Here is a 27,983-nt window from a genome sequence, read left to right as displayed (position 1 = left end):
ACAATAAACATGGGTGTGCATATATCTTCTTGAATGTCAGTTATGGTCTCTTTAGGGTATATTCCCAGTAGTGGAACTGCTGGGTCAAATGGTATCTCTATTTTCAACTTTTTGAGAAAGTGTTACACGACTTTCCACAGTGGTTGCACCATTTTGCACTTCCACCAACAGTGAATAAGGGTTCCAGTCTCTCCACAATCTCACCAGCATTTGTTGCTTGCTGATCTGTTAAATTTTGCTATTCTGACTGGGGTGAGATGATATCTCATAGTTGTTTTGATTTGCATCTCTCTTAGAGCTAGGAATTTTGAATGTTTCTTCATGTGCTTGTTGGCCATCTGAATGTCTTCTTTGGTGAAGTAATGTGGCTTTTTAATTTAAAAAAGATACTAAAAATTAGTAAATAAAGAGAATTGAATAATCAGAAGGGATGTTTTCAAACAGACAAAATCTAACAAATTCTTTTTGCAAATGACCATTGTACTATCTCTTTCTAGATCTTTTGGATAATGTTCAGTAAAATTCATGACCCATGAAAAAAGAGAAAAGAGGAAAAAAGTAATTTCACGCACTCCATTTATAGATCTTTCCACCTCTTGAAACTCTTCAGACAGAAGCCAGGAAATTAACGATTTGTTCCACTCAAAGTCTATGTTACATAGTTACTTACCAAATTGAATTTACTACTGCTGGAACTAGGGAGCTCTAGTGGCCTAGTGGTAAGAAATTGAACTAGAATCCCAAAGACATGAAGTTCAAATACACCAGCTCCTCAGGAGAAAGATGGACAATCTGCTCCTGTGCAATTAAACTGTCTCTGAAAACCCATTTGAGGGTCAGTTATGGGTCAGTTCTGACTTAATGGTACACAATAACAACTACTGGAACTGAAATTGCTAGTTATATAACATACAGCATAACAAAGCAACCATTAGATAAATCATTCTTCCTATTAATATCAAGGTGGCATAGTGTGTTACATGTTGAGTGGCCAACCCTAAAAGTCAATGATTCAAATCCCTTACTCACAAGGAGGGACAAAGTTGCACAGTCTCCTGTCAAATGTTACAGCCTTGGGAAACTGGATGCAGGATCACCAAGAGTAAGAAGCTACTCCACAGCAGCAAGTTTGGTTATGGGTATAATAACACTAAAGGTGTTATAATAGAAAAGGGCTATGCTCAGTATGTCATTACATACTGTCTCTGCTACTTAGCTATTTTGTGACTTCTTATCTATAAGTTTAGAAAGACAATATCTCCTTCACAGCTATATCCTTATCTTTCTTACTCATAAAATATTATATGATTTCACTTTTACAGCTTTCATAACTAAACTAGGTTACAATGCTTTTCTTTACTGAGATCTACCCATTTTTCATTTCAGTTTAGAACGATCCTGCCTGAGAGCCACTAGCCACATGTGTTACTGAGCATTTAAAATGTGGCTAGTCTGAACTAAAATGTTAGAACTACAAAATACATACCAAATTTCAAAGACTTGGTATTAAAAAAAGGAACAAAAATATCATTAATAATTTTATATTCATTATCTGTTAAATTATAATACTTTAGATACTTGGCTAGGTACACTATACAATAAAAATTTATTACATTTTGAAGTATTTTCAATGGGGCTACTAAGTAACTTGAAATTGCATACATGACACAATATATTTATGTTGGACAGTGCTAGTCCAGAGTTGTGAATTTTCAATGTATTCTATTTTCTTAAGAGAGAGAAAAACACAAACCAACTCAACCGAAATCTCACAGCTACCCTCCATCAGGTTTTCAAGGCTGTAAATCTTTACAACTGAGGACTGCCTTATCTTTCTCCTGCAGAGTTGAGAGTTTCAAAGCACAAATTTCATTAAATACTGAGGCTCATACTAAAGATCAGGGATAATATTTAATGCCTCCATTTGTAACCTTAATCTTTATATTCTGCACCTGGTCAATGTCAACCTTGTTATAAATTAAACTAAGCAAGAAATCTAGACCAATTATGAATAAGACTATATCCATAAATTGGATAACTTAGATGAATTGGACAAATTCCTTTAAAAATACAAAATCATGGGGTTGTATAATTTGATGGGTGGGGGGTACGGAAAATTGGAAGAATCTGTTCTGGAAATCAATGTTTTCAAATTTTGTAATTTAACTACTATACTAAAAAAAAGAATTCCTGAGTTATTACAGTCAAGTAAAAAAATTACAAAATACTAGAACTTACAAAATAATTCTAAATAAGCCTACATTTACAAAGAAATTTAATCAATAACATTTCAAAGAAGATTTTAAGAACAGTGAAATTATTCTGTGTGCTAGCATATTGGTAGGCACCAGACATTGCACCTTTGTCAAAATCCACAGAACTCTGTAACACATGTGTGAAGGTTAATATACATTATACATGCTAGTCAATGTATCTGTGTTGATTTACTATTTATAGAAAATATACTATACTAATATAAGATGCTAATTAATGTGCAGCAAAATGTAAGGAGAAGTGTTAGGAAGATTAAGAGAATTTTCTCCTCTACCTACTCAATTTTTATACTAAATGGAACTGTTTTTCAAAAGTTTACTAAACACAACAATTTATTATTTTAAAAACAGAAGTCTATTCTAGTAGCTTACAGTTATGAACATACAATTAACTAAAAAAAAAAAGCCAACAACATCTCAACCCATAGGTATAGCTTTCTGGTAAGACATGTTATTTCCTGATTAGTACACTGACCATCATTTTGTTAATCATGTTTGAAATATTATATTTACATCTGGCTCAATTTTCCCTTAAGTTTTTGCTTTTCTAAATTTTGTTTTTATTGTACCAAGGATTATGTCAGATGCCAATGAGAAAATAAATTCGTCTTTTGTTAACTCAATTTTCAAATCTAGAAACAAATACTATGAAGATAAATGCTTAGTGCTATAATTCAAGAGTTATATACAAATTTTAGACTATCTTGGAGAGTAAACATCTAAGTATTGTGTTAGTCTTTGTTAATGTTATATACATATATAGTTTAAAAGTATGTTTTAATAAGGCATCTTCCCTTAAACTTGGCTGGAATGCTTATAATTCTCTTAAACCTAGGCTAATAAAACTATCATGAGAATGGAGCAGGATAAAGCAAGGTTAAATCTAAATCTGTTGTTCATAAGATTGCTTTGAGTTGTCAACTTGACAACACCTAACAACAACAACAACAACAAATAAGATTTATTATACTCTTTACTAAAGGAGATATCTCTAACTCATGGTCCATCAAGCATCACTAATCAGTTTCTCTAAAGCACTTTGAACTATTCTTTTTAGTTCAAACATTTAAAGAAAGTCAACTATATGCAAGGTAATTCAAGAAAAGGAAGGAGCAAAATATAAGTCCTATACTGAAGGAATGGCAAAACAAATTCCAAGCTTTCCCCAAAAGTTGATGAGGAGAAAAAAAGAAATATGTAACAACAACAAAAAGACATGAAGGGAATAACAGTGAGTTTTACTTGAGAAATATAGAAAGAAAATGTCCCTTGGAATGGAAATCCTGAACTAGAAAACCTTTTCTTCATATTCAAACTATAGACCTTCAGTTTCCTAGCTATAAGATGCTATAGGTTGTTGCTGTTATATGCTGTTGAGTTGAGTCAACTAGAACTCAGCTATTCTATGATTAATATGTTATAAAAAATGAAAGAATGGATAAGGGTGATAGTTGAACAACATAGCGAACTTAAGTTAATGTTACTGAAATGTACATGTGAAGAATGTGCTACATATCTTTTTACCAGGAAAGAAAAAAAAATTACCAAAGTCAGTATTTTTAGGAAGCATATAACATTTGAATACCTAACACCAATAAATGCTAGAACTATTTTAACTATTTTCTGATTTGGATTACATTAAGAGAGACTTTATGCAGAACAGATCAGTCATCCGGGAAGATGGGTTCTATGAGGAGGAATGTGGCACAAGGATTGAAGGAATACTCATCAACAACCTGCATTATGCAGATGACACAACCCTGCTTGCTAAAATTGAGGAGGACCTGAAGCACTTGCTGCAGAAGGTCAAGGACTGCAGCCTTCAATATGGATTGAAGTTCAACATCAAGAAAACAAAGATTCTCACCACTGGGCCAATTGGCAGCATCAGTATGGATGGTGAAGAGATTGAGATTGTTAATTACTTTAGTTTGCTTGGCTCCACAATCAATCTCTTGGTACCAGCATCCAGGAAATCAAAAGACAAATTACACTGGGAAAGTCTGCTGTCAGAGACCTCTCCAGAGTATCAAAGAGCAACGACATCAGTCTAGAGATTAAGGTGTACCTAATCCAGGCTATAGCTTTCACAACTGCTTGCTGTGCATAAGAAAGCTGGACAATGATTAGGGATGATAGAAAGAAAATTGATGTCTTTGAACTGTAGTGCTGGAAAAGAGTACTGAATACAATATGGACCAGTAGGAAAGCAAACAAGTTCATCGTAGAGAGGGTAAAACCAGGCTGCTCCTCGGAGGCAAGGATTCTGAGGCATGTTGCAAGAAGGGACCAGTTCTTGGAGGGACATTATGCTTGGAAGGGTAGAGGGACATCACAAGAGAGGAAGACCCTTGATTAGATGTATTGATTCAGTAACTGGGGTAATGAGGGTAGGTGTGTCAGAGACAATAAGGTTGGCACAGGATACAGCAGGTTTCAGGGCTCTTGTACATAGGGTCACTATGAGTCACAAGTGACTCAACAGCTCAATAACAACAACATCTATTTACCCATTACTGGTGTGAATGAAAATTGGTACAAGTATTGTGGAACACCATGTGTGGTTCCACAGGGAAAATAAATAAATCATCCCCCTACTAAAAACACTCACCTAAAACTAGAAACTATCCTGTGACCTTGTAATTCCACTCCTAGGTATATAAATAACCAGAAGACTTAAAGGCAGAGATTAAAAAAAAAAAAAGAGAGACTTACTCAAGGTGCAATTATTTTAAAATAAAACTTAAAAATCAAAGACTACTCACTAGTCTAAAGGACTAATAAATCACATGAAGTTTGGTCTCCAGTTTGAGACAGCATTACTATATATTGATCATCTACATCTGCTGACCCACGATGAAAGGGGCCACAATTGAAAGGCACATGTAGAGTAGGAGGAAAATGTAGAACAAAACTCAAAATCCTAAAAAATGACCAGGCTTATTGATCTAACAGAGTGGAATGCCCAAGGCTAAGACCTTCTCTTACCCTTCAAAATCTGGAATGAAAATCACCAAAAACAAAAGGCAACTTCAAAAGCAATAGATCAACAACACAAGAGAGGAATATACTCCCTCCAGTAATCAAGTATACAGGATCAAAAGGGTTGATGAGCCAAGCTCAAAAAGCAAAAAGGGACAGGAAAGAAGGACAAATGGAAAAAAGAAGCACAGGGAAGGAGGAAGAGTGTTGTTACAAATGTCAAAGATTAAACTGATAACCATAAAATAGAATATGCATGAATCTTTGAATGGAAAACCAGTGGATTCTATAAACTTTTACTCAAATTACAATTAAAAGTTCATTAAAAGAGAGACAGATTTGCATACCCATGTTCACTGCAGCACTCTTCTCCATAGCCTGGAAGTGAAAACAACCTAAATACCCATTAACAAATGAAGAGATGTGTACCATATTTTATCTCTTCATTTGTTAATGGGTATTTAGGTTGTTTTCACTGCATGGTTCAAAATTGGGAAGGGTGTACGTCAGGGATGTGTCCTATCTCCATGCCTTTTCAACCTGTATGCAGAGCAGATTATCCGAGAGGCGGGGCTCTATGAGAAGAATTGTGGCATCAGGATTGGTGGACGATCTATTAACAATCTGCGTTATGCAGATGACACAACCTTGCTCACTGAAACTGAGGAGGACCTCATGCACTTACTGCAGAGGGTTATGGACTGCAGCTCAATGTCAAGAAGACAAAAATTCTCACCACTGGACCAATCGGTAGCATCAGGATGGATGGCGAAGAGATTGAGATTGTTCACAGCTTCAGTTTGCTCGGCTCCACGGTCAACACTCTTGGCACCAGTAGCCAGGAAATCAAAAAACGTATTGCGATGGGAAAGTCTGCGGTTAGGGACCTCTCCAAAATACTCAAGAGCAACAGTGTCTCTCTGGAGACTAAGGTCCGCCTGATACAGGCCATGGTTTTTGCAATCACTTGTTATGCATCAGAGAGTTGGACAATGACTAGGGAGGACATAAGGAGAATTGATGCCTTTGAGCTGTGGTGCTGGAGAAGAGTGTTGAATGTACCATGGACTGCCAAGAAAACAAACAGATTCATCACAGAGAGGATTAAACCAGGCTGCTCCTTGGAGGCAAGGATTCTGAGGCTTTGTCTGACATACTTTGGACATATTGTAAGGAGAGACAGGTCTTTAGAGAGGGACATCATGCTGGGTAGAGTAGAGGGACAGCGCAGGAGGGGAAGACCCTCTATGAGGTGGACTGATTCAGTGACTGGGATACTCGGGATGGGTGTGTCAGAGGCAATGAGATTTGCACAGGATAGAGCACGGTTTAGGGCTGTTGTACATAGGGTCGCTATGAGTCACAAACGACTCGACAGCACATAACAACAACAACAATATAAAATTGAACGCTCAGTAAGAAAACTGAAACATGCTACAATATAGACGAAGCTTAAAGACATTATGCTGAAAAAGTCAATCATAAAATGACAATTATTGTCTGACCTTACTTCCATAAAAAGACAAGAAAAGCCAAACCCAAGTTCATTAGTGGTTACCCAAAGTGTTAAGGAGAAAGAAAGGAAGGGCTAATGGTGGTGGGAATTCGTTGTATAACCAATTATTGTAATTGCTATCAATATATTGTACAGATATGAAACATTATGTGATAGATATATGTAATAACAAAGAGTAGCAGCTCGTTGTAAAACTCAAAAAAGTATTAACAGTGTCACTAAATTGAAAATGTAGAAACCATTGGACAAAAAAATAGTAGACTAGACTGAGGGGGAATGAAATGGGAAGGAGAGAAAGGAAGCTCATGTTTAACTTGCTGTTTAGGTTAAGGAAAAATTTTTGTGAAGCAAATACTTGTACATCTGAGTATTATGAATCCCACTTAAGCTGGATACTTAAAAATGGTTAACACACTAGCCTCTCCTACATATTTCCTTTTAAAGAGATAGGCCATCCCTTTCTATACATCTATCTTTACTTTTTACCTTAAAATAAAAAAAAAAGGTTAACACTGCAAAATTTGTTATATTTACATCATCACAACTGAAAAAAAAATCCATTAATGCTGATATTAAATGAAAATGGATTTTTTTAAAATGTAGTATATACATACCAAAACCAAATTCTTTTCTGTCAAGTCAATTCCAATTCATTGTAACCTTTTAAGATAGGCTAGAACTGCCCATAGCACTTCCAAGGCTGTAAATCTTTAATGGAAACACACTGACCAGTATTTCTCTCATGAAGTGGCTATGTTTGAACCACAAACCTTTTGGTTTATAGCTCAGTGCTTTAAATACTATATCCCATAGCCATAAAGAGAAATTAAGTTCTGATACATGTTACCACATGGATAAACCTTAAAAAATGTCATGCTGAGAGATTATAAAAGTATTATAATTATGGAAGAACAAATACTATTATTTCCCTTACATTAAATGTCTAAAATCAGAAAAGCCATGAAGACAAAAGAAGATTAGTGGTTACCTAGGACTGAGGGGAAAAGGGGAATAATGAGGTGAGGGAAAAAACCAAAACACAAAACCAAACAGCATTGTAAGGAGTGTGTTGGTTGTTTATTTGCTTAGCCTTGAAGCTACTGTTTTCTCTTTCTTTTTTTTTAAATAGATCAGTACTTTAGACCTAGAAAACCTTTCATCTCAACTCTAGTTCTTGTTTCCTTCGTTCTCTGTTTGATGAGGGCAGGATAAGCGGCACTCAACTGTCAAAACAGTACCTTATTTGAGACTCTTCCTTTACAGCAAAACTATGTATTTATAGTGTAAAAAAGGTAACAATTTTTAAAAACTAAATTACAGTACTCAATAGAGTTAAGCAGGCTGAGTAGGATATTAGGATAGAGAGTTTTAGAGACAAATCTCTGGGTCTTTCCCAGAACAGAAACAGTGAAAGCAATTCTAGACCACTTGAAACAGCAGCAGAAGAACAATGATAGAATTTTATAGCTTTCTATGTAACAGGCTCGGAAATGTTTAAACTAATTTATCTCTTTTCTTTTAAAAAAGATTCCATTAAATTCTGCTTTCTGCCTTGTAAGAGAACCCTAAGCATAATACTCTAATACAGCAAACCAGAGAACAAACATACCAATCTTTCCATTACTTTCATTTCCACTATTGTCACCTGAACTTTTGCAATGCAAGCAAGCTATCTTTACAGAAATAGCTTAGGGCTAGATGTCTGGTCATTCAAAATCAAAGGACAATGAAATCAATCCAGATAACCAAATAGTATGGAGTAACAGAAAGCAGAGTCTATTAGAAGTAAGTTCCATTAAAGCAACTGTTACCACAATAATCAACCTTTCCCATGAGGAAATACTCATTTTCTGTACTTTAAAAATGGCTTGAATTGTACTTTTAAACTTGTTAATTTAAAACTAAAACTCTATGTTCAAATGAGTTTTATAATATTCTAAAAGCTCAAAACATTCTCATTTGAAATAACATTACTTTTCCAATATAAAAAGAACAGATCTTAAAATTAAAACAAAAATGAAAAACTTCTTTTGATTTATGATGCCAAAAATCGCAAACAACAAAGATAAAAAGTTTTAAGATAGAATATTTTGGTTCAAAACTAGTTAATTGTAAAAACAATCTTAGTTTAAGAAATTTAAATTTTCTGCTATTTTACTTCAGGGGAGAGTTGAAAGTTACAAAAATTTAAATATTACTTATAAATAGTTGTATGAAATGTCCAGTTTTCCCTATCAAAAAAACTTTCCATTTAAATACTTACTCTGAGCCTGCAGCCATTTCCAAGTATGACGTTTCTGCTGTATCAACCCCCAACGGGATGACTATGCTCATGACGTTCGCCTCTGGTAAATTCGATTACTATGGAGTCCTATGCATTGGTATCCAAAACACTGGGGCATGCCAGCCACAGTGCTCATTGCAAACATCTAAGTGCATCCACAAACCCTATTTAAACAAAAAGGAACAAAACAATTAAGCAATATCTTCATATGTTACATTATAATAATAAACAATGAAGCAAGTATTCTTTATGAAAATCTCAATAGTAGTTAGAATTTTCTCAAGTTCTTTTTAAAAAAAAATTATATGACTATGATTCAAAGAAAAGTTTCTGAATCATTCTGTCCTTTAGGGAATGAATGTAAGATGCCACATAAGGACCATTAAGACATATTGCTTAGTGAAGAACAAACAGTCATTATTGATTTTGAAAGATCAAAAGTCTTATTTACACTTTCATTGGCGTGAAATCAGAACTGACTCACAGCTGATCTTCCATTGGGTGGGTTTTGGAAGCTGTAAGTCACACAGGAAGAGATTGTCCTCTTTCTTACTCAGAGCTGCTCATGGATGCAAACCACCAGAAAGGTGAGGCCTTTGGTTTAATCAGATGTACAACTCCCTACAGACCAAAATATAGCCTTCTTGGTTCAATGAGTGAACAAATACAAAATATTTCCTATAAGTATCATACTAAGTTTTTTACATGGATGATCTATTTACCACTTTCATTTTTGAGGTAGGAAGATATCTCCATTTAACACAAAAAAAGCTTAACTAATTTAACCAATCTTCATCTTAATAGATGAAGCAGCCAGGATATGATGAGACAAATTCTACTTAAATACATATATTTTTTATAATGTGTATTTTTTTGCTTATTTATGTATGTGAAAAAAAGATTTTATTTGTAATAAAGACAATTCTTTTACAATGATTGTCATTTTCTTTTCTATTTTTTAGTGTCATTTATTTACTACATAAATTATATTGAAGCAGTTTCTCATCTCTTCAGTTACTATTAACCTATGAGTTGATATTCCCTAATACTGATAGTAGAGAAAAATAATTCATAAATTTGTACTCATTTTAAGGTAAATTTACCATGTTGCTGTTGATTGCCATCAAGTTGAGCATGACTCATAGCAACCCCATGAACAAAAGGCCTGAAGTTTTTCTATAACTATCGACATTTGTCAAAGTTCATAGAATTTCCAGAGGTATGTTGTTTAAGAAGTGGATGCCACTCCTGCAGATACGCAGCTCCAATATATATATTTTTTTCTAACCTAAACCTACTGTTGTTGTTTTTAGTTGTCATCAAGTCTATTCTGATTCATGGCAACCCATTTATGCAATATATAACTGTTAAATAGAGCTTAAAAAACTGTGACATTTCAGTAGCAGATCACAAAGTCTGTCACCTAGCAGTTGAGTGCTCAACCATATGCACTACACAAGAATTCCCAACTAGCTATACAAAAAAGTTGTAAAATGCAACTTGAAGTCTTTTCAGCAATGATCAATAACTTGGGAATAAGAAGACAGATAGAACCTTGTATAATGGACTACACCAACAGCCAAAATTATCCTATCTCTACAATGTTTTATTCCAAATAACTTGAAAAGTATTGTTTCTTCAAATAATTGTTATATTTAGCATTTTTTATATGTAAGCTTGAGATTTTTCTAATCAGATTAATTTTTACTTATTTCACAAATGAAACAGATTGTGAAATCATACCTTACAGGAGAAAAAAAAATAACCAACCCACAACAAAAATGGTGAAATAAGATAATGATAGCACTTGAATAATCCAGAAAAAAATTATCTTCACTTTTAAGCCTTATATAACTGGAGAGAGCTACTAAATTACAAATTTTTGTAATAAAAGTATGCAATAGTAGGCAGTTGCACCTAAAGGTTAAAAGCATAAGTGTTGAATTCTGCTTGTAACACTTAATATATGAAGGCAAGTTATTTAAACCTCTCTAAGTCTTAGTTTCATTGTTTATAAAGCAGGATTTATCTTTCATAAAACTTTGGAAAAGAAATGTAATAATGAATTAAAGCATTTACTATTCTGCTACAGTTATAATTGATTGATGTCATCACATGTACACAAAAATGTGTACACAGAAAAGAAAAACTCCAGCCCTACTTTAAAGGAATCTTCTAAAAGCCTTTTACACCTAAAGATATATGGTTCTCTATTAGGCATGTTTTCGAATTAAACCAATACAAAATGAAAAAGCTTCCCATAAGGAGAAGAAAATTTGCAACAATGAATGAATAATAAAAATTTTAAAAAATTTTAAGGACAACTTCCACAGACAATTAAATCAAGGTGAAAAACAGGAAAAGTTACCCTGTCTGCTTTTTTTACATGTGTAAGCACATTAGAGCTACTTCACAAAAGCCTTATTTATTAACATATATAAAGCATTGGGAAAGTCTGCTGTCAGAGACCTCTCCACTGGGATAATGGGGATAGGCATGTCAGAAACAACAAGATTGGCAAGGGATAGAGTAGAGTTTAGGGCTGTTGTACATAGGGTTGCTATGAGTCACAAGTGACTCGACAACACATCATAACAACAACATAAAACTATAAAATTTCCAGATAGAAAAAAAATGCAAGTAGTGTACCAAAACACAAGTTCGTTCTATTTAAATATTACATCAGCCTGTACTTCCTTAAAATGCTAAAACTTGGACCTAACAACAGGTAACAATTCTTGTTAGTAGCATCTCAACAGAAGTTTTCTTTAGCTCATTTTATTGTTAGATCAAACTCATAAGAAACTTTATATATTAGGTTTATGTTCTCAGATACAAATTGTACATTTGTTTACCAGAGACAGAAACTGAGAAAAAGAGAGTTCACATCATCATATATTATTTTAGGTAATTGGAGTAATATTTCCAACTGAAAAGAATCTGTGTAGGTGCAGTTAGTTATGCATGTGAAAAATGTGCCCTAGTCCATTAAATCCATAATAATAATAATAATAAAAAAACCCAAAAAACAAAAAACACCGAGCAGTTTCTAAGGAGCTGGAACAGACTAGCTTATCTTGGAAAATAATTTCTAAGAAGACTGTCCAAAGTCTGCAGAGAGCCTGGGACATAATACTCATTGCTGCCAAGTTGGAACCAACTCATAGCTCCCCACTAGCTTCCCAAGGCTGTGCTGTAAATTTCACAAGAGGAGATAAGATAGACCATCTTTCTTCTTCTGAGTAGCTGTTGTATTTGAAAGACCATGCCTTTGTGTCAGCAGCACAACTTCCTACATATGACATACGCCACCAGAGCTGCTCCATGCTCTATAAATGACTGGTGAATAAATTAAGAATGCCTGGGAGGAAACTGCAGCTTTGGTCTCATTTACCAAATCAGTTGTCAACTTATACAATTAAGTGCTTTAAAAACTACTATTGGGATCTTCTAAATGCCTTTCTCTAAAAGCACAGAATCTTATCACTAAGATAAAGATACCTCACCACATCGGAAATTGAACCAAACTCCAAATCTGAGTCCACAAGGAAAACCCTAGTACTTACTCACAAGAGGTTAGATGACAAGAGATTTATCTATTTAGATCATAAAATAGTATCTCATTATATACGTTAACATAAAAAAGTTATTTAGCCAGAAAAGTCATACAGTTTAAAAATTCAGTTCATATTTAATAAATTCATTAAGATAAAATCATTGTGTCTTTTTAAAAAGTGGGAAGAGGAGCCAATATATAAGCAGAAAAGATGTGAGCTTATAACACAGGCATATGTAATTGGAGGGGGGATTCAACACAATTCAAACAATTACTACAACTTTCCCATCTTATATGTATTTCATAAAACTGGTCATCCAGCAGCCAAGTAAGAAATATATAAAATACATCGAGAATAAATGCCAGTCATTAAAAAAAAATAATATAAAAGGAAATACCATGAGATGTCTGGTAAATCTGAGGTCCAAGAAAGAATAAATGTCTTCACAAAACCTGCTATCCAGAATAGACCTAGAAACCAAGTGAACATAGGAGTATTGAGCTATTTTTCCAATGACATAAAATAGCAGGTATTTCTGACTAATATAGTACCTAAAACCAAAGGAACTCCCACAAAGACAACAGCTCATTCTTATAAGGATAAATTTATACCTCACTGTTTTACACAAATAAGTGAAAATATACAGAAAGGCAATAATCAAAACTAAATATCAAACTGAAAAGAAACTTGGAAAATATGGCATTAAAAGTAAACATGGTAAAACAAAGGCAACAATATCAGACACACAAAATCCAAAGAAACCAGGGGGGAAAAAAACCCTAAAATAGGAAAAACAAGATAAAAGACAAAGTGCAATTAAAGTAGAAAATAATGAGAAAAAGTGAAAAACAGAACCTACACTTAAAACCCTGTGAAAAGTAAAATAAAAATACCACCAAACACATGAATATGAAATTTAAAAGGTAGGGAGGCTGAAAATATGATCTTTTTCTCTCAAACTACAAATAAAAATGGTCCAACCAAACATCCTCTCTGAGGGAAGAGTCATTCATTGTTATCCTTCTGCTTGTGTCCTAATAAAAAAATTCACTCATTGTCATAAAATCAGAACCAACTCATAGCTTTATCAGGTTTTCAGAGGTTGTAAATCTTACTGGGTGGAAACTACCCATTTTTCTCCCTGGGAGCTGCTACTGGATTTGAACCACCTGCCTTTGAGTTGCTAGCACAACTCTAGCCCTTAGGTCACCAGAACTCCCCTAACATCTTAAATGTTGTTGTTCTTGTTGACTGCTGTCGAGTACAACTCATAGCGACCCTGTGAACAAAAGGCCTGAGGGTCTTTCTATAACTATCATTATTTTTAAAAAAAATTTAAAAAAAAAACTATCATTATTTATGAAAGTTCACAGAGTTTCCTGAGGCATGTTTAGGAAGTGGATGCCACTCCTGCTTAAATAGTGCTAACCAAATATTTGAAATTAATGGTTATATTTTAAGTTGGTTTACCACTTAATGAATAAACAAATACATTTGTGGATGAACAACTAATGGAAATGAAATAAGTTAAAATTTAAACCATGCATTTTTTATTTCCCTATAAACTGGAAATTAAACTACCATCATTATATATGAAAGATTTTTTAATTTATAGCAGTTGACTAAAGTATAACAAAAATAAATACTACTAGATCAAGATTTATTCCAAGTTATTTTGGGGTGCTATTAAGTTGATCCTGACACATAGCAACCCCGTTGGACAAAACAGAATTGTCCCAAATGGTTTTCAAGGTTTCAGTTTTTTTGTTTTTTTTTTTTTAAATTTAGGTTGTTTATTTTTCATTTCAATGAACATCTACAGAGATTTTGGGATTCCATTCATTCATTGTTGCAACCTTCTCCCCGCACAACCCCCTCCCCCCCCCATTTGCTCCTCTCCTTGAAAAGCAAAAGAAAAACTCCCTCATTGGTACAGTTTTTATGTGAGCAAACTTCCAGGTTTTTCTCCCTTGGAGTCACAACTTCATTTCTTTGGGCTCCTCTAACTGGAGTTGGTCTAGTTGGTAATTTTACAGTCTAAATCTTATCATCACAAATTTATTAACAGATTCGTCCTGGTAATCAAAAGTCAAAATCTTAAAAGGAAGTTTGGCAATAGAAAGAAATATATGTATTTTTCAATAAGGTGGTGGTTGTTGCTGTTGATTGCCTTCGAGTTGAGTACTACTCATAGCAACCCTATGAACAAAAGGCCTGAAGCTCCTCTACAACTATAGACCATTTATGAAAGTTCATAGAGTTTCTGGAGGCAAATTGTTTAGGAAGTAGATGCCACTCCTGCTTAAGGTTATTATTATTATCAGATAATGTTCTATGAATACTTAACTGACTGGTACTTAAAACTATCCCTTCCACTAGTTATAATAATAAAGACAGCAAAGGCTTTCACTGCTCAATCTTCACAAGTCTGTAAGGTAGGGACAATTAAGCATCTTCATTTTAGAAATGAGTTAGAGGGTTAAACTTGTCCAGTCCATCACTTATAAATAGCACAGTCAGGATTTATACTCTAACAAGTTGATTCCACAGTCTACACATTAGTTTGAAATTAAAATTTTTCCAGGTGATTGGTGAAATAAAGAATATAAAAATTTATAATTAAAGAAAAAATAATTGACACTGTCTAGCTCAAAGGAGGTCAGTTTATGGTTCTGTAAGAAGACTTTAGAAGTCCTTCCACACCATATTTAATTCTAACAAATTGTTACTTTATTATCAGAACAAGAGTGTTTCAATGTTGCAGCAAAAACACTCTGCCACTTATAATAATAACAGCTAAGGACTCTCTAAGGAGCTCTGGGGGCTTACTGGTAAGGAGTGGCACTACCAACCCAAAGGAACTCGATTCAAATCCACCAGCTGCTTTGTGGCAAAAGATAGGTAATCTCTTCCCATGCAATTAACTGGTTCTAAAAAACCTGCTGGAGGCTCAGCCATGAGTCAGTTCCAACTCAACAGTACATAACAAGAAAATTGCCACTATTAAGAGCCTTAGTTTTCTCACATGCAAACAGTTTAGTTTAAATTTTTCTTGCTAGGTCCTAATATTTGTTTTATAGAATTTTGGCTAGAACAGGATTTGTGCTGCTAAGATTACTTAAAGAGTAAATTAATGGCAAGCCCATGACATAAGCAATAAGCATCAAATTGTCCCTAAGTCAAGGATAAGACACTGTCAAATCAGTCAGTATTTATTGGAACTCTATAGTGACTTAACCTACAACTCAATTACCTTTAGCTTATTAGATATTTGATGTTAGAATGTAAGTGAAATATCAAGAAGAGTAACCATGTAAAAGGATTTTTTTTGCTTTTTTTAATTTTTTTTAATCTCTTTATTTTTCATTTCAATGAACATCTACAGAGATTTTAGAATTCCATTCATTCATTGTTGCACCCCTCTCCCCGCCCCCCCACCCCATGTAAAAGTTTTTAAATCTGTTTGTACACACACACACACACACCCACTCCCATACAGTCAAAATTAACTTGATGACATACAATGATAGAAATATTACACAGAAAACAGTCATTGTCCATCTTCAGAGCAGTGACAGATATAGAAGTTTACACATGTGATGTGATAAAACTGCAAAGAATTATACACACAGTCAAGGTACAACAACTACAACTGGAGAAATGCAAGTAAGATGCCTAAATTGTATATGAATGTCTCAGTCTTGATATTTAGCAAGATGTTATCATGTAATAAAATACAGATACTATGTGTTATTTCTTAAAACTGCATGTTAACATTATTGGGCCAAAATCTGTTCACAATTAGCTTTTAAAAATAGCACTGCAATTTTAGCCTTCAAGTTTGGTGGGGGTTTTTTTTGTTTTTTAATAAGGCTTGGCTGTTCCTTTCCTATATGAAATTTTACACAGGAATTAAGAAGAATCTATCCTGGTTTTAGGAAGAAAAACAGTTTTAACCTTTTATGCTTTTCCAATAATTGCACATATCAATCTAAATACTCCATTAAGGTGGCCACACCTAAGTATAATGGAAAAATACCACAACTAATTAGCAATGGTTTCCAGTGGGTACAGTAGGAATTTGTGCTTTATATTTGCTAAGTCTATTTCTGATGGCCTAGTGGCAAGAAGCTGTGGTTCAAATGCATCAGCTGCTCTGCGGGAGAAGGATGGGAAATATCCTCCAGTGGGATTAAAATGGCCTCTGAAAGAGTCAGCTATGGGTTGGTCTGACTCAATGATACCCAACAACACATGATTAGTAGATGATCGGAAGAATGTACTTCGCTACATATCCTTCAACCTATCAGCTCAGTTGCTTGGAAAGCAAAATCTTCCCGGAGAACAGTCTGAAAACCAAAGGCTGAAAGAAAATATTTACTGAGCCATATATTTTTTATATCATTCTATCCAAAGGAAGCTTTTCAGTAGCTCTCTCATATCCATACTCTTTAATCCTACCATCTAAGGTTCACCACAAATTGATCCCACTCAAGTACTTCTATAGTCCCACTGCAAGCTCTTTATGCAAACACATGAGTTTGGAAACTAAGAGATCATCTTAAGTTAGCAAGTAGAGAAGCAGTGAATATGAATAGTTCGCCATTGCTCAAAGATCAGTTTTCTCTCACTCAGGCTCCAGAAATAGAGGCCTGGTTTCTTAAGAGCAAGAGATCTTGGACATCTATTAAGTACTAAGCCCCTTTTAGTTTCTGATCAATTATTACCTAACTATATGACCTTGGGAAAGTTATTTAACCTCTTAGGGACTCTGTCTCCAAGTAAAATAAAAGATAATGACTAGAACAGTATGAAAATCAATGGACACTGGTAATAAAATGCAGATTCAAGGCCTCATTCTAAAGATATAATTCCACAGGTCTGGGATAGGTCCCAAAAATGTTCATTTTAATGTCTAGCAAGTAATTAGACTCAATGTCATCAAATCAATTCTGATTCATAACTACCCAATAGAAGGAGAGCTCTCTAAATCATTTTTTACTACCTTTGTGAGTAGGCCCATGTAATTGATACAGGTAGTCCCTGGGCCACCACTCTTTAAATCTCAACATCTTCCTCTACTCCTTCTGAAAATTTTAAAATACGTCAAAATTTTAAATGTGGTACCCCAAGTACTAAAAGTCTATGTAAATATTTCCCCTTCTTTCTTTGCCTTCTGGACTCTAATTACAATATATACGTATTTCTCTTCATTACAAGGTTCCAAAACTATACATTGTTTTGCTCTAGGAGCTAATAGCCACTTGATACTGCTGTCAAGTGGCACTGTTACATCAACCATTTCACCAATCCCCTTAAGTTAAACTATTATGTGGTGGGGTTTTTTTAAGTCTCAATGAAAGTTACACAACTGTTCAGGTTTTCCGTTCATTGAGTTGCTATGAGTCGTTTAAGACTCAATGGCACTTAACAATGATTTCTGAAAAAAAAATATTTATTTTTAAAAATGGAAGAACTTCTTTTGATGGAGGGAGAAGACTCTCAGCAATTAAAACAGATATGTTCAAGCTTTAGAAAGAAAACTGCTAGTATCAGTTTTAAATCATAAATGTAACACAAAAGTAAAAATTCACTTAGCAAAGATTCTAGAAATGAAATGAGGAATTTACCACATCATTTTTAAAAGGAATTTTACAAATACCCAATGTCCATCAATATGAATGGATAAATAAAATGTATAACATACACACAATAGAACACTATATTCAGCTAGAAAGAGAAATGAAGTGAGTATACCTTGAAAACATCATGTTAACTGAAGTAAATCAGTTGTAAAAAAAAGATGAATACTGTATCATCTTACTTATGATGAAACAACATATAGAGAGTTAAGATTAATAGCAGTTACAAAGGGTGGAAAGGAAAGAGAAAGGAGTTTTTGCTTTGAGGGTACCGAGTGTATGTAAATGGTGGTAGAAGATTTGGAAAAGGATCATAAGAATGTGATTGTACAACTAGGAAAATGTCATTAATGTCACTGAAAGGTAAATGTAGTTGTCTAAAGATCATACTTTTATGCATATTTTCATCAAAATAAAAAAATTCCGATTACAAAAGCAATTTATATATATTTACAGAAAAAAACAAAAGACAATAAAATTTCTATAATTTCAACTACCTAAAATAAACCACTATTAAAAATCTTGGGGTATGTACTTGCTTCAGCAGCACATATACTAAAATTACAACAATACAGAGAAGATTAGCATTGCCCCTGCACAAAGATGACACGCAAATTTGTGAAGCGTTCCCTATTTTTTATGTGAAACAAGGAAATAAAGGCTTCATTCTCTTAAAAGCCTCTAAGCTCTCTTTTAAGGTATTAAATGAAGCTGAGCATCAAAAACAGAAAAAAATCTTGGGGTATATGCACTATCATAGCAAACATTCAGGCAAGAATTACAATAGATACTAAATATGGGACACACTGATGAAGAACAGAATATTTATACAATCTCAAAGTATCTCAAACAAATTAATAATTTGTTTTCAGTATGAAAAACAGTAGCAATATAGAACTTATTCAACGTTTTAACTAAGTATTCCATCCAAATATGCTTAATTTTCACTTAAAAATCAAGAAACCTTGGGCCAGACAATATTGAGTAATGTTCCATAAATAATATGGCTACCATCTGTCAAAGATAAAACCTAAGGAATTGTTCTTAATTAAATAAGACTAAAAATAAAAGAACTAGGTAAAATATGCAATCCTGGTTTGGTTACTGGAGACAGGGAGGAGCTATACGTTACAAAAGACACATTGGGACAAGAAATAAAATTGAAATAGTGTGTCTACACTAAATGAAATTAATATATCACTGCCAAACTTTCTGAAATTGGTAACTACTCTGGTTATATAAGAAAATACTTTTGTTCTTAGTAAATGCATACTGAAATATTAAAGGTAGAAAACTGTATTATATTTATGAGAAAAAATAAAACAAGTATGGAAAAACATTAAAATTGGAGCACCTGAGTAAATGGTATAAAAAGAATTCTTTGGACGATCCATGAACTGTTTGAAATTATTTCAAAACAAATAAGCTTGGCATATATACATAGCTACACACACACACCCCTAAAACAATAGGCTTTTGAGAAGTAGAAATAAACTATGAACTCCTTCAAGGCAGTGAAATTCTCATCCTTCTAGGTATCCTTGATAGCAGGGAAAATTAGTTGTTGATGTTGTTGTTATGTGTCATCAAGTCGACTACTACTCATGACTTATAGTGACCCTATGAACAACATGCATCAGAGAGCTGGACAATGACTAGAGAGGATAGAAGAATTGATGCCTTTGAGCCGTGATGCTGGAGAAGAGTATTGAATGTACCATGGACTGCTAAGAAAACAAACAGGTTCAACCTAGAGAGAGTTAAACCAGGCTGCTCCTTGGAGGCAAGGATTCTGAGGTTTCATGTGACATACTTCGGACATATTGCAAGGAGGGACCGGTCCTTGAAGAGGGACATCATGCTTGGGAGGGTGGATGGACAGCGCAGGAGGGGAAGACCCTCTATGAAGTGGATTGATTCAGTGACTGAGGTAATCGGGGTGAATGTGTCAGAGACAGTGAGACTGTCACAGGATAGAGCAGGGTTTAGGGCTATTGTACACAGGGTTGCTAATGAGTGGCAGGGGACTCGATGGCACATAACAACAAAAACCACCTGAACAACAGATTTTAATCTGAATCCTGCCCTACCCTGTACCAGTCTCATCCTCTCTCTGATACATACTGTTGCAGTCATTATGTCAATTCATCTTACTGAGGGTCTTTCTTTCCTGCACTGACCTACCCTTGTAAGCATAATGGCTTTCTCTAAGGACTGATCCACCCAAACAACATGCCCAAAATATGTGAGATGGAGTTTCATCAACCTTGCTTCCAAGGAGCACTCTGGCCTGCTACTCAAAAATTGTGCTAAAAAATATTCTTTTGGGAGAAGGGCTTTCACGTTTTAAAATTAAATTAATTGTCAATTCAGTCAATGAAATAATGTCATATTAAAAGCAGCAAGAAAAGCTAGTAATTCCAAAAGAAATAATCTTATTTTCTAGAGAAGAGTTACCATGTATTTACGGCTACTGGAGCACAATTTTAACCCTTCACATCAGTCACATCAAGAATTTCCATCTTCTGCTACAGATAGGTTCCCAAAATCTTGAACCTTCTATTTCTTTAGACAATATATAAAGAAATCGTTGTAAATTTAAAAAACAGAAAATATTACACAGAAAACTACAGGATTAATGGAAATCAGAACTATAGGAAGGAAGTGGGAAAACTCAGATTCCACTGTGGGTATTGAAATAAATACCACTGAACAAAATGTGTTAAATTAGAAACTAATTTGCTCTGTAAACCTTCACTTGAATCACAAGCAAAAAAAAAATGGCAATGTACTATAAAAAAGGGTATACATAAATCAAAGAATCAGACACCTAAATACACAGAAACCTCAGGAACAATATGTTCCCTTGTTAAGTCTCCACAAAACTGAAAGTATTAGAAGAATACATCTTTTCATATATATTCTACTAATGTGCAGTTTCAGAATAATCAAAACTGTTTTCCTAACAATAAAAGTGGTGGTAAGTTCATTCACTATATTCCTCAATGTGCTAAAAATCACTGAGACTAGGCTTCATCTTATTCTTTCACCGAAAAGTGAGAACAATGGGCATTTAATGTTTATATTTATTTAACTAAAATAAGTTCAAAATAATTTATCAGGGTAGATTTTGGTTAAATATTTAAATAGAAATTATATTTCAAATACCAAAAAAAACCCTAACACAAATAGAAAAAAATTTAATATTTTTAGGTCTCAAAAATATCAAGTAACAGAAATATGTGAACTTTTAAATTATTTTATAAATATGACAAAGCAAGATTCATTAAATTCCACTACTACATCTTAAATTTGCTGCTTTAGGATCAGCTTTTATTTATAACACAAATTAAGACTACCTTTCTCAAAAATAAACTTTAGGAACAAGAATGTTTATTCCTTGCTATTAACTTAAAATTAAGCAATCACCTAAGAGCTACTGGGAAATTACTTCTTTTCTACAATAGTTGTATAAATAGAATTTTTAGAGTTGTACAAGCCATTTTTCTTCATGTTGATTTGTATTTGGTAAGTTCTTTATTAAATCCAGATTTCACATTGGAGACAGTATTAAAATGCAGATATAAAAAAAATTTATTAATAATATGGATGGGTAAGTAGGTGAATGATTTGCCCACTAAAACGTATAAAGGGAGCTCTCTTGGCCTAGTGGTAAGAAGCTGTGCTGCACTCCTGAAGACATGCAGTTCAAATCCAACAGCTCCATGGGAGAAGGATGGGCAATCTTCTCCCATGCAATTAACTGCCTCTGAACAGGGGGTCAGCTCTGGGTCAGTTCCAACTTGACAGTACACACAATAACAAAAGGTATAATGTCTGTTTTGATGATATCTTAATCCTATATATATATTTTTTTTTTTTAATTCTGTAGTTAATCTGTTGCACTGAAATGTTCAACCACCCAAAATTTATCATGTTATTGTGGTAGGTAATGATGTCAGGTTCTTCCAAAAATTAGACAAAAACAGATTTCTTAAAATATGATATATGAACTGTCCGCAAGGGAAGAAAAATGGCATTAATTTCATATTAAGTGAAAATATGTACTATAAAAAAAAAGATCAACTGTTTCCTTGTCTGTTTTAAATTTTTAAAATTCTCAATGGCTAATAAAAATATCTCACATTCTTAAAGATACAAATGGGATACAATCAAGTACTTGATTTTTGTATAGCACTTAGTTAGCAGGTGCTCATTATAACAAAAAGTAATTTATTTGTATGATGATTAAAAATACTCATTGTTTAATCAGACTAGCAAGGTTATCATAAATACTGTCAACAAATTTGATGCAGTAAATCAATATGAACCAAAACCACTGCTTTTTCATCTTAAATAAAACAAGTAACTCAAGGGGGGGGGGGAATAAGACTCCTCTTACTATTTGTCCATTACCAAAAGTAAATATGATCCACAGCCCATGGCATAAAATTCAGTTAATACATACATTGCAGTATTTAAAATAATATTCCTCTTGTTACTTTATTAGTCACAAACACACCCCAAAATAAATTTACATAGAATACAATAGAATTCTACATAAAAAATTAAGTCTCAAAATATAAGCATTTTAAGATTTCTTTTTATACACGACAAAGAACTTGTCACTTTCACCTTCCTGAATATTTGAAATGTAACTGTATGCTCTTAAAGGAAAGTATTATATGTAAAAAAGAAAAAAAAAAAAACAGAATAGCTACCATCTGCTAAGATACTCACTGGAGATAAAAACTATTAAGCATTGTGAAAATCATTTTAAAACAATAAACAGTGTACTAATATTTTCTAAGCGGTCTGATAGTTTTTCAAAATTCTATTGATTTTATACATTTTAAACACAACATGGCGGTACACACATATAAGTTCCAATAGTAATTTATGGCTGTCCAGTGGCTAAATAGTTGCACTGCCAAACTCAAAGACAGCTTGTTCAAATCCACCAGTTGCTCCAAAGGAGAAAGATGAACAATCTCTTCCTAAGCAATTTGTAGCCTCTGAAAACCCACTGGAGGGTCAGGTATATATCAGTTCCAAAAGGATGGCAAGAAGTAACTCAGAAAAAAGGAGATAGGTGTTGAGAATTACACAAAACATCTTTAAAAATAAAACCATAGGTTTCTTTTCAATATTATACACAAAAATAGGTACATTTATCTTTAAAATTAGAAGCCAATTTAAGAAGTTACAATATCCTTATGGTCACCACAGTACAATTAAAGCATATACTAAGGAAAGGATTTCCTCTAATTCATTAGTTGATTTTTTTTTTTGTCTCTCATTTTTAGCTTTAAAAAGAAAGTTCCAGTTTGTAATAAAATATATGGTAAATATTCTCTGGCTAGAGTCTTATAGCTTAGAAAGGAAATGGAAAACAACATGTAAGCTTCTAAATTTAAACTTTAATTGAAGGGATCCCTTCATTTACACTGACAATAAAGGGAAATTGATTAAAATGTAGTCTCTAGAAACAAAATTTGCTGAAATCCACTTAAACAGATAAATAATTAATCCTTCCCTAACTTCCTCCAACTCAGCTAGCCTAAGAACAAAGACTATTTGACTAGTTTCCCCCCAAGGGATCAAATGTTTCCAAATTCTCTGAGAAGAAAAATTTATCCAACCTTTACATAAATATGACTCTACAGCTTTAATTTAAAGCATACACAGTCAATTGGAGTATATACTGATTCAAAACAAATATATAAGGTCATATTATCTACAAAGTAACCATTTTAAATAAGGTACTACACTAAAAGTGACAGTCTCCTTTTACAGCAACCCCAGCATAACAAATAAAAAGCAAAGGACAAAACCAAAAGAAGACAGGCAGTGAGAAGAAAGTAAGTTGAAGGCAGCTTTACTAATTGTAATTTCCAACTTGATATTTTTTGTATAAAGCCAAATAAGGTCAATTGCTTCGTGTGTCTATTTCCACTGTAGTATACAGATTTTATACCTTGGATAGTAAGTTTAAAGTACCACAGACCTTAAGTACCTAGCCTATAAATAAGTGCACAATCTTTACACAGCAGTGAAGGATCTGTGTTTATATGTTCACTTGAAACCTAAAAATAAGTACTGACCCAAATCCTTACACACTCTTCTCTCACTACCCACCTTCACTTTCTAATCAAATATTTTAAAGCTTCTAAGTGAAGTTATGTGTGCAGACTGAATCTTCCTGACAAAACTAAGCCAAATATTTTAATAATTACTTTTTAGAACCGAATTTTAACATTTAACTAGCTAGTATACTCACCATAGTAAATAAATTCTGCTCTAAAATATTTAAAATGCAATAGGCAAACAACGAAAGGTGTTTCTGCTGAAGCTTTTTAAAGTACTAAAATAAAAGGTACTCACTTCTTAGTTTCTCCATAATTAGAATGGTCATTCAATGTCATTAATGACCCACCCATATCTCACTGCTTTCTTAGTTCAGTCAGAAAAAGACTGTACTTTCTACCACAGAAATTAATTCTAATTATTTACATTTTTAAAAATGAAATGAAATCATTTCTTTTTCTGCCTTAGCCTACAACGTATGGAAAAAGAGCATAAAATGGACTCACGGCGCTATATGGATGGCATGGCTTTATAATGTAGGTCTACTAAAACAGACTAAATTCCACAATCCCACAGTGGCCAAATGGCTATGGAGGCTGGATGGGATAAAAATACTAAAGCTTTGCCTTTTTACTTATGTAATTATGGTTATATTCTGTGAAACAATTTTAAAAGGTAGTAAAGGAAGGAGCTTCACTTTTTGAATCCAGAATCAACTGAATACATTGGGAAAATAGGTGCAAAATATAATAGTTGGAAGAACAGCAGTTTTACCCAATGAAGTAACAGGTTTAAGCATGTTTGTACAGATCCCCAAAGATTAATCTGAAGCAGACTACAAAAACCAAATTCGCAAAATTGGTCAAGAGCTGTTAGGGAAACGTTTTATTCTAGGTAAAAAATGTCTAATGATATCAAATGGGCCATACGTAGACACTTTACCAAACATTTTCAGTTACTTTGTCATATCAAATAAAGAATGCTTCTATTAAATGTAGCAAAAAGTATTATTTGTACTCATCCAAACGTTTCAGAGCACCTATCCTCTCCATCAAATTCCTAAGGAAACCTAAGTGTTTTGGTTCCCCTCCCCAAAAGTCCTGTCATATCATTTACCTCTCAGGAGAAAAAACCGAAACAAAACATAATAGAAATTATGAAGTAAAATAAAATAGATCAGCTAAAGGCCAGCGTGGTAATAAACTGTAAAATCAGCACATTTTTCTGAACAGTTTGGGGGGAAAGCAAAGAAGGCTCGGCCAGGGCCCAGTCTTTTCATGTAAACATAATAAGCCTGTAATATGCTGCAGACAAACGCACTGCATGGGGTGTGGAGGACCCGAGCTGATTAGATTACCACAACATCAGCCTCGGGCCGCCATTTTTAGAATCTGTAAAGGACAAAAGAGGGAAATTTCCGTTTTTCCTCTGCTCGCAGCAATGACAGGCGCCCCGGGGAATGCGTGCCGAGCAGGTCCTGAGGTCTGCGGCCCGGAGCGCAACGTCGCGCGCGGAATTCCCTCCGAGACCTCCCCAGCGCCAAGCCCCGTCCATTATTCGCCTCTCCAGACAGCGGAACCAGGGCCCGCGGGGTCCCCGGGGCCAAGTGCGGCGCCCCCACCCCGCCCCCGAAGGTGGGCTGCCCGGCGGTCCAGGCCCGGCGAGCGGAGCCCCCGACACGGCTCCGGGCGGCGGTGGGGGCAGGGCGCCCCGGAGTGTTTTTTCTCTCCCCTCCCCCATGCCGCACAGTGAACCGTTTGTTTCTCCGCCGTGTCTGCTGCCACCGCGTTGGTGCCAACCCCCGGGTCAAGATGGGCTGCTGCTGAAATGGGCCGTGTCGGGGCCCGGGGCGGTCGGCGAGGACGCGCGGGGCAGGGGCCGAGCCCCACGGTGGGAGGGGGGACGCCCTCGCCGCTCCGGGAGGGGACGACAAAGACCGGGGACCCCTCCACCCCGGCCCGGGCGTTCTGCCGGCGTCCTCCGCCCCGACCGCGGGACGGTGCCCCGCACGGCGGGCCGAGCCGCGCGAGCACCAGGCACCGGGGCCTAAGCGGGTGTCCAGCAGCCCCCCGGGCGCGAACCCCCCACCCGTCACCGCCACCCTGCTCCGCCCGCGGCCCTAACCTGCCGCCGGGGAGGAGCGCCCCCTCCCTAACTCCCACTTTCAAGGGGGTTTAACTGCCAGTTTCCCCTTCCCTAACCCTAAAACCCGCCATAATGCTCCCTTTTCTGAGGACAGGCGAGAGGAAGGGCGACTTGGGTTCCACCAGCGACGTCCTGCCCCGGGTAACCCACCGGCGAGTCCACGTCGGCTCCCTCCCAGCAGCATAACCAGGAGAAATCATCCCACTGAAGCCCCCGACCCTGCACGCCCCTCGGAACTCCCGCGGCGGCGACAGGCACTAACCTGGGATGGTCACACACCAGACACCCGGACCCCGTTACTGGCGCGACCCCCCGAGGAGTCTGTCCACACCTCCGCGGTCAGGCGACCCCCCGACAGCAGTCTCTGCGGACTCGGGACCCGGCTCCACACACCCCCTCCCCAAAGAGCAGCGCGCAGCCTCTTCACCAGCCACGGAGGAGCAGGGGAGGGGGCGCCCCGTCAGTCGGCAGGCACGCAGAGGCCACGACGAGGCTGCTCAGAGTGTCTCTGCCCCTTCTGTAGCCGCTCCCCAACTCAAGGCACCGTCTCCGGCTCGGCCCCCTGCGCCCGCTCAGTGTCACTGCCTCTCGCTCTGGGAAAATGGCGGCGACGGCGGCGGCGGCCGCGGCGGCGGCAAGTGCACGGGGCCCGCCCGCCCCGCTCCGCAGGGGCAGAGGGGGAGGGGACGAAGCCGCCCGCCGCCATTTTGCTTGTGGGCGGCCGCCCGCCGTCGCCACTCCCGAGGCTCCGAGATAGAAAACTGGAGGGTGTGAGGTGGAGAGGATCTCTGTCTTTTTTTTGCGTTCAACAACTGACAGAAGGTTTGGGGGCTTGTCATTATTTGTTCCGATGAGATCTTTACCCCTTTTGCCCTGAGTAACCCTCAAGCTTGGATCTAGGGTAGCTTTGCCAGTACTGGGTGGCCGGGCAATGACTGGAGGCCCAGAGACTGACCCGCGCTTCCCGTCATCCTCCTAAAGCGATGCACTTTCTCCCACTCCGAAAACCACCTCAGTCTCCATCTCCCCTCCTCCCCGAGTCTGGCCTCAAGTGCAGGGTGAACCCGGTTGGGGTGTCACTCGACGCCCACTAGGGGCCGAGGAGGCTCCAGTGCGCAGGCTCCGGGCACCACATAAAAGCGGAGCTAGCGAGAGCACCGCCGTCTCGATGGAGGAGCAAGAAACGGAAGAGGTCGGGGGGAGAAACAGCAGGGAAAATACAGCCATCTTCAGCGCCGCCTCCCTGCCACCGTGTATCGGGGTAAAAAGTTGCCGTTGCTGTCGGTGCAGTTGCCGTTGCTGCCTCCTACTTCTTTTGGCCCTGGGGAAGGATTTCCCCGCCAACGGGACAATGTACGGGGAGGGGAGCGGGGATTCCTTTATGTGGCGGTGACTAAATTAGGGTTGTCTCGAAGAAAAAGGGGGAGGCCGAAAAAAAAATAAAACGGGTTTCCCCACTCAAATGACATTTGATTCCGGTTCTTCTTTTCGGGGTCT

General features: G+C 36.3%; 1 protein-coding gene across 1 annotated transcript in view; it reads right to left on the bottom strand.

Annotated features, from left to right (window-relative positions):
• Positions 1-27,068, bottom strand: part of KMT2E (lysine (K)-specific methyltransferase 2E) — an 84,303-nt gene extending 57,235 nt beyond the window's left edge. Inside the window, exons 1-3 of the mRNA XM_006882615.1 lie at positions 26,749-27,068; positions 13,010-13,082; positions 9,035-9,219 (exon numbers count right to left, since the gene is read on the bottom strand). Of these exons, the coding sequence (XP_006882677.1) occupies positions 9,035-9,105 (71 nt within the window). The 5' untranslated portion in view covers positions 9,106-9,219; positions 13,010-13,082; positions 26,749-27,068. The remainder of the gene's footprint in view (positions 1-9,034; positions 9,220-13,009; positions 13,083-26,748) is intronic.
• Between the last annotated feature and the right edge of the window lie 915 nt (positions 27,069-27,983).

This window comes from Elephantulus edwardii, unplaced genomic scaffold (genome assembly GCF_000299155.1).
Source record: "Elephantulus edwardii isolate Elephantulus edwardi_28Jun2011 unplaced genomic scaffold, EleEdw1.0 scaffold00022, whole genome shotgun sequence".
NCBI lineage: Eukaryota > Metazoa > Chordata > Mammalia > Macroscelidea > Macroscelididae > Elephantulus > Elephantulus edwardii.
This window is presented reverse-complemented; position numbering and strand designations above follow the sequence as displayed.